This window comes from Marmota monax, unplaced genomic scaffold (assembly GCF_021218885.2).
Source record: "Marmota monax isolate L192 unplaced genomic scaffold, Marmota_monax_Labrador192_F-V1.1 WCK01_AAM20220418_F8-fsc00914, whole genome shotgun sequence".
Classification (NCBI taxonomy): domain Eukaryota; kingdom Metazoa; phylum Chordata; class Mammalia; order Rodentia; family Sciuridae; genus Marmota; species Marmota monax.
The window spans coordinates 105,321-113,560 of NW_026694792.1; the positions used below are offsets into that span (position 1 = coordinate 105,321).

The 8,240-nt window shown below is 37.4% G+C and overlaps 1 protein-coding gene across 1 annotated transcript in view; it reads left to right on the forward strand.

The window, feature by feature from the left end:
- The window catches only part of LOC124080024 (inactive serine/threonine-protein kinase TEX14), a 75,161-nt gene extending 70,973 nt beyond the window's left edge, over nt 1-4,188 (forward strand). Inside the window, exons 30-32 of the mRNA XM_046425874.2 lie at nt 1,368-1,477; nt 2,768-2,819; nt 3,830-4,188. Of these exons, the coding sequence (XP_046281830.1) occupies nt 1,368-1,477; nt 2,768-2,819; nt 3,830-3,866 (199 nt within the window). The 3' untranslated portion in view covers nt 3,867-4,188. The remainder of the gene's footprint in view (nt 1-1,367; nt 1,478-2,767; nt 2,820-3,829) is intronic.
- The last annotated feature ends 4,052 nt before the right edge of the window (nt 4,189-8,240 follow it).

The following is an 8,240-nucleotide window of genomic DNA, read 5'->3' on the forward strand; positions in this document are numbered from 1 at the left end:
ACTGTAAAGTGAAGAGAGTCAGCTTACTCTCTTCTGCCCCAAAGGACAGAAATAGTGACTAGAAATTACAGAGTAACTGATTTGTATTCAGTAAAGCACTGACTTTCTAGTGGTCACAGCCACTGGATAGGGAGAGCAGTTGGCTTTCCAGTTACTTCAACAATGGCTACTGCTGCTCAGAAGAGACTGGATGAGACTCTGATCTGGGGCATTTGGACACAGGCAGAAGATAACTCAAACACCTCCTCCCACTCTTTTTAAATATTTTTTAGTTGTAGATGGACACAATACCTTTATTTTATTTATTTTTCTTTTTTTTTTAATTATAGATGGGCAGAATGCCTTTTTTTGTTGTTGTTTTATTTTTATCTGGTGCTGAGGATCAAACCCAGCACCTCATGCATTCTAAGCAAGTGCTCTACCCCCGAGCTACAGCCCCAGCCCTATTTATTTATTTTTATGTGGCACTGAGAATCGGACTCAGTGCCTCACATGTGCTAGGCAAGTGCTCTACCACTAAGCTACAGCCCCAGCCCCTCCTCACCTCTGACCCTGTGATTCTGTTAGTGGAAGTTAAGAGAGGAAAAAAGTCTCTTTTCACCCTTTCTGTTTAATTCTCATTCTCTCTCTCTCTTTTTGCAGTGCTGGGGATTGAACCTAGGGCCTTACTCATGTTGGGCAAGCACTGAGTTATATCCCCAGCCCTTCTCATTTTACATATTTTGTTTCTACTGTCCATGAAATGAAAGCAGAAAAAGAATCCCTAAATAGTGTTAGGTTCAGCCAGCATCTCTTGAGCATTGACAATGAGCTGAACACTGTGCTAAGGCAGGAGGTGCACAGGGGGATCAATGACTCTGCCTTTAAGGAGCTTATTGTTGAATGGGGGTTTCTGCTTAAAAGTTTAACAAATTTGTTCTTAAACTGTAAGATAGTCAAATTATTTAGACATTTCATATCAGAGAAAGGTGATCAAATGGTGGTCTTCTTCAAAACCACCAATTACGACATAAAATGAGGGTGTTTTTTTTTTTTTCCCCCTTTGAGGCCAGCTATATTGTCTAGTGGTTAAAAACAGAGTCTGATTAGGTTGGCTGTGTAGGTCAGATACCAGCTCTAGGACTTAGTAGGTGTATGTAATACCTTTGTGCCTCAGTTTCCTTATCACAATGGGGGCATTGAAGGTAACTACTTCATATAGTTGTTAAGAGAATTAAGCAAGTTAACGGTACATTAGAGCTCTTAAACCAACACCTGGCCCAAAGGGAACACTGTGATACTCCTAATTGCTATGTTTCCTTCAGAGTACAGTCCTGCCCCTGGCTGTTATGTATGTGGTTTAATGCCCCAAATCATTGTTCTTAAAGGGAGAAAGCAACCAATGATCAAGAAGTTGGTGAAAAGCATAGAAAAAGGGAAAAAAGCATCAAGCCAGAGAGAAGGAAATCAGACAGCTTTTTAGGGGCTTCAGAAGAAGGTATGAATTAATGATTGTTTATAATGCAGTCTGCAGTCCTTAGGCTTTGATGAGCATCAAAGTTATTATATAATGTTTCCCAAATGTTATACACAATCTTCCTTCCTTTGATAATTTCTTTCCCCTTGCAGTTCAGTGTAGGTTTTCTGTTAATTGCTGATCATAGCTTCATCACAAAAACAGTAACAACAAGTTATATTTCTTAAAAAAAACCATTGGCTAATCTTATTGTCTGGAGAGATGTTTTGCTTCTAGTTGTCCAACATCTTCAAAAGAATTTTAAATTTAGCTTACATGGATGCTTCAGACTCCAGTAAGAAGTCATATATTATGGAATTTAAATGAGGTTTACAAGTAATGAAAAAGTCATAAATTAACCTTAATTTCAAAACTGTTTTAATAGAGCTTTAGGCTATTTACAAACAACAATCTCCTGTTTAAGAGACATTAACTCTGGGTTGGGATTGTGGCTCAGCAGTAGAGAGCTCCCCTAGCATGGGCGGGACCCAGGTTCGATCCTCAGCACCACATAAAGATAAAGGCATTGTGTTGTGTCCATCTACACCTAAAAAAATAAATATTAAAAAAAAAAACATTAACTCTTTCAGGTCATATATGGTATCCCTTTCATCCTTTCCTCATTTAATTTTTCTACTTTGCTTTGTGTCCTGGGATGCTGACTCTAGTGGACTGCCTCTCCCTGGCTTCCTGTTGGTCAGAGGGAGGCCCCAGGCAAAAGAGCAGAGGGCAGAAGAGATGTTAAGGGTTTACTTTCCCTCCCTGCCTGTTTCAACACCTTGCATCTGATAGAAGTGGTGTTCCTTCACAAGCACAGCTTCTATGAGGCAGCCAGTCTTTCCCAGTTCCAGCTGTCCTCTCATCCCCATTCCTCAGTCCCTTCAGACCTAGGTTTCCCATTGCTGCTAGTCACCGAATGCCTTGCCATTCCTTTTTTTGTTCCCTGAACCTTTGTATGTAGTTACTTCATTAAGTAATCTTTATCTGTATTTGCCATGGGTACATTTTGTTTCCTCCAGAACCTTGACTAGAGTGTATGGGCTTTTAGTTAGTATTTGCGAATTAGTGTCATTGGTGTCCATTGCTGTGGCAAAGAGCTTCAGAATATTAGGAGGGAAAGCCATTAACCATTCTGCCTCTATAGAACAACTATTATAGGTAAAACAGTTTACACTAAACTAGAGAGAACACTAGTGTGAATTCTGAATTCTGACACTCTTTGACCTAGAAAGTAATCAGGTTGTTTTTTCCTTCCTCTTATATTTCACCAAGATGAACTAAAACCGTGTTTTTGGAAGCGACTGGGTTGGTCTGAACCATCCAGGTAATGAGATATCCTGTGTTTATAGGTTAAAGTTTACCATTTACATAAGCAAACTGAAATATTCACTGGTTTCTAAATAAATATTAATGAGACCAAGTTGCACGGGGTTGGGGCTGTAGATCAGTGGCAGAATGTTTGCCTAGCATGTGTGAGGCACTGGGTTCGATCCTCAGCACCACATAAAAATAAAGGCATTCTGTTCATTTACAACCACAAAAAAAATAAAATAAAAAAGATGAAGTTGCTCAGTTTATAGATACATGTTTCTGTTTATTAAAAAAGGTGAAATTAATTCTAACTTTATTTAAATTAGTAGTAGACGCAGCCTGAGAATACTTTTCATACAGAAGGTATACATAAGTTGCTGCTGTCAATTGCTTTGCATCATTTTTGCATTTCCATTATAAGTTGCTGATCATAATCTCCCTTGATTACAAATATCAAAATCCCTGGGCTGGGGATGTGGCTCAAGCGGTAACACGCTGACCTGGCATGCGCAGGGCGCTGGTTTCGATCCTCAGCACCACATAAAAATAAAATAAAGATGCTGTATCCACCAAAAACTGAAAAATAAATATTACAAAAAAGAAATATCAAAATCCCTTTTCCTTAAATTCTGTAGAACAGAAAGAGGATGTTGTTTGTATCTTTTGAAAAAATGTATGTAGGGTTGGGGCTGTAGTTCAGTGTTAGAGTGCCTGCCTTGCACACTGGGTTTGATCCTTAGCACCACATAAAAATATATTGTGTCCATAAAAAAGTATGTATTGGGAAGGGCACAGTGGTGCACATCTGTAGTCCCAGTGATTTAGGAGGCTGAAGCAGGAGGGTCACAAGCTCAAAGCTAGCCTGTCTCAAATAAAGCATTTGAGATGCTTGGGGATGTATCAGGATCCGAGTTCAATTCCCAGCACCACACAAAAAATAAAAACAAAAACAATAATAATAAAAAGCATATATATCAACTGGAAACTTTTTTTCTTTTTGTCTTTTAAAACATGTAAATACAGGATAATTGTGCTGGATCAGAGTGACTTGTCAGATTGACTGGAAATGGATCACAGATGGATTCTGACCCAAGTTTGAGCATCTTGGTTGTGAGCTCTTCTTTCTTCTGCTGCAGTTGCCATTGGGGCAGTGGTTCCAGTTCCCTAACTCACAATTTGTTCAGCTACTACAGTAGACATAATGGTTTGGCCCCATCTGTGGGCAGCATATGTAACCATTTGTTTTTCAATCAAATTTCTGAAAAGTGTAAGGTAGTTGCAATTTTAAAATTGTGCTCAGAATGGTTTTTGGTTTTGTTGGTGTTAATTTTTTTGAATATTTTAACTCCTGTTATATAATAAAATGTTTATTTTCAATACCATTTAGGTTCCAGCTATATATTTCTGTTACAGGGTTTGGCACTTGGGCAGCTACCTTCATATATGCTGGTACCAGTTGCCCCTGTTTTATCACAGAAATACTGCCCAACCTTTTGGCTGGGATTGCCCTATTCCCATTCCAGCTAGAAGTAACTTAGTAAGAGATAACAATAAAATGCTAAGATTTTTTGAACTGTTCAAGGTAAACAACATCTTCTCCATGTGTTTTTGATTGTGAATCTCACATCATTAGTGTACTACAAGAATGAAATTGTGGTAATACTAATCACAATGTTTTGTTTAGCTTAGCCTCTTTTTGATTCCTGGCCTATGTGTAGCTAGCCTGATTTTTAGAGGGTTTATATCTTTCATTACCTCCATTTGGAATCTTCATATATGAATATACCCTCTCTTGGAAACTATGTGCTACACTGCAGCACTTACCAGCTAGCATTTTGTTCTGCCTTGGTGAGTAAGTAGCAGGCCTGTTGTTTGTGAAAACTGAATAGTTCCTATTGTGAATAGTGCCCAGAAATTTTGCCTTGTACAGATAAAATGGGAAGGTACAAGTCTGTTTGGCTATTTTATAGCAAGAAAACAGTTGCTTGCCATTGTATCCAGCAGAAAACCACCAGAAAACAAATTCATTTATAAATAATACTTTGAGAAATACAGATATTTATAATACATAGTCTTTCAGAACCAACATAAGTAAAAATATAAGGTCTAATAGCAGATATACAATGATAAATGGTGACTTATGTTATTATCTGTTAGTATGCATCAAGGATATAGGTCCCATACCAACTCCCTGTAATAAGGGTTGTAATCTACCCACACAGAAATTCTTTTATTTGGCCCGTGACTGTAAAAAATAGTGGTCAGTATTAGTAATCATAATGTTGGTAGATATTATTTATTGGTTATAGAGCAATTATTATATACCAGTTGCTTTATTTATATTAATCAATTTTCCTGCACATGGGAGTCCCACTGTTTCTTTAGTATGCTGCTTCTTTCACTCATCAGCTATTTCAAACTGTCCTCTCTTACTTCCTATCAATACTCAACAGATGACTTCAGAGAAAATATAAGCCCTCAGGTGGGAGTTAACTCAGCTTCCTGCCACCAAAACTCCAAACATAATTAACAGAAGTTGTTGTAGGTAAAGCAGTCAATACTGGACTGTACATATTCTTTCCACTCTCCTCCCTGTTTTAATAAAGGCGGTATCCCTCTTCCTATCCTTAGGTCAATCTCATCTTCTGTCCACTCAGGGTTTTCCTTCTGAGGTTAGCATTTCTCTTTTTAGTAGCTTCAACCTTTCTTCTTTATTAGCTTCTTTTCATAAGCATTAACACACTTAGATTTTCCTGTCTTTAAAAGAGTATTCCCTGGATCCCACCTTTCCTTCTACCTACTATACCATCCTTCTCCTCCCACAGCAATTCTTGAAACATTCTTGTCTTCATCTGCTATCTTTAGTACCTCACCTCCCACTCTTCTCAACCCACTCAAATTCTACTCCTTCCATTCTCTAGCAGTCACTAAGGTCACTGGTGACTTCCATATTCCTAAATTCCTCAGTCACTTTGACCGCATTGTCAGTTTCAGTCTGTCCTCTTAGCTTCCTTGATGTTGCACACTGTTATTTCTTCTCTCTCTCTCTCTCTCTCTCTCTGTCTCTCTCTCTCTCTCTCTCGTTACTTCACCTCACCCTCCTTTACAGGCTCTGCCTTTGTCTTTTTTCACTGCAAGTTTTCCTCCTAAGCAACATGGTTTATTCCCATGATTTCAGTTAGCACCTATGGACTAACAATTTCAGATTTGTATTTTAAGTGTACGACCAGACCTCTATTACAAGCTATCTTATCTCTTATATTTCAGGTATCTTACTGATATACCCAATATTGAACTAATGCTATAAAGACAATAAATAGGTTAAAAGTAATAGTAAATGCTGTAGGGGAGGCAACTTAACATCAGGTCAGGTGTTCAGGTGAAACTATTCTAAAGAAGGGATATTTGGACTTTGGTTGGAATCATGAGAAAGAGCCAGTCTTACAACTCTGAAGGTAAGTTGTTCCCAACAAGGGAGTTGACTGGAAGGAAGTGAGGATGGAAACTGAGCAAGGGGATTATAAAACTATGGCCAAACATGGGAATCCAGTGGAAGGTTCAAAGCCAGGGGACAGGAAGTAGGGTAAAAGCATTTTTAAAACTTTCTTTCGTACTCTAATTTTTTTCTCCAAAACAATCTTTTCATTTATTTTTATTTGTAAAATGATATTTTTATGTACAAAGATAATCGTTTCATTTCCTTGTCCAGAATTTTGCCCATTGCTTCTAGAAATATGAAACTTATCTCAATTCTTCAAATGTATGGCACATGTTATTCTTGACTAGAATATGCCTCTCCTCAACTAACTACTTCATTGTTTGGTTTTAGCTTTCACTTTACTTTTTTAAAGAGATTTTCTGAAGTCCCTGAAGCTTAGTCTAGATTAGGGACCTCTGAAATTCTTCCTTAGTAGCCTGCCTGCCTTTTCCCAACCCACACATAGACCATATTCCATAAGGCCAGGAATTATGTCTAAGTTGTTCACTGAGTTATTGCCACTTACATATATTAGGTGCTCAGCAAATATTTGTTAACTGGACAATTATTTTTAATCTTCACAACACCACTAAAAGTTATTATTCTAGGGGAGGCTTCTTAAGTTCCCATGACCTACCCAGGATCATACTGGAGCAAACAAATTTTGTATTCTTAAACCGTAGTCTTCCATGATTGGAGTTCAAAGTATGATTATGAAAGTTAAATCAGAGCTAAATTCAGACTAAAACTCTTTAAGCCCCATTCCTATCTCCTCATCTATTCTGTGGGTTTGATGCTGAGTTTTTTGTAACATACTGAGTCCTTCACTTTTCCTCAAGATGGGAAAGCAGACATGTAACAAGTTCCAGACACACAGTAGATAAAGATTGGCTTACTAGAAAAATAATAAGCAACCTTGCTTAAGCAAAGAAAAAATAAACATTGGCTAACGACTGAATTAAATCTCTAAAGCACCCTTGGAAAACTAGGATTATTAGGACATTTCAGATTTGTTTTTTACTCATACATGTTGGTGTTAAAAGTGGGTTATAGTGAGGTATCCCCAAGAAAGAGCTTAGAAATAAGATGGTCCTGTGGAAGTTAAGTAAGCAAACCCCACTCTCTAAATTAAGACTGTTAATTGTATAGTTGCTATTCTTGGATATGATTTGTTCCCCAAAATTTCATGTGCTGGAGGCTTGTTCCTTAATGTAATGGTATTGAGAGGTGGTGGAACCTAGGGAAGTGGTGGGACCTAGTAAAGTAGGCCCTTAAGGGCACCAACTTGTGTCCTGAAGTGGGATAGTTGTTGTGAGTCTAGATTGGTTACTGCTGGAGTAGGTTTTGATATATAAAGTGAATTTAGCTTTCTTGGCTAGCCTTCTTGCTTTCTCTCTTGTCATCTGACACTGATCCCCCTCACATGTGCTCCCACTACATGACACTATCTGCTCTCACCAGAAGCTGATGCCAGCACCATCCTCTTGGATTAACAGAACTGAAAACTAAATAAATCTGTTATCTTCATACAGTACCAAGACTTAGATACTTTGTTATAGCCACATTAAATATTAAATAAAGTAGGGCAATAGTGGAGTAGGAGTTTATAAATGAAAAGGACTTTATAAATGTTTGATGGAAGCAATACTGAAAAGCAAGAGTAGGGATTTATACTATTACATACTTAGGAATAGTGTAAAGTTCAATAATTAACAGTATGGCATCAACATAGAAATGAATATTTATATAATATAAAAAGAGTCCAAAGAAAGAACTAAAGTATAAAGTTTTGGGAATTTAGAATATTAAATAATGTGTATCAAGTTAGATAATAATTTAACAAATGATAATGGGATATCTGACCAAACATCTGGAAAAACATAAAAGCTGAGTCCTTGTACCAAAAAAATATGTCTGATTAATAAAAATTTTTAATTAAAAATAAATACATAAACA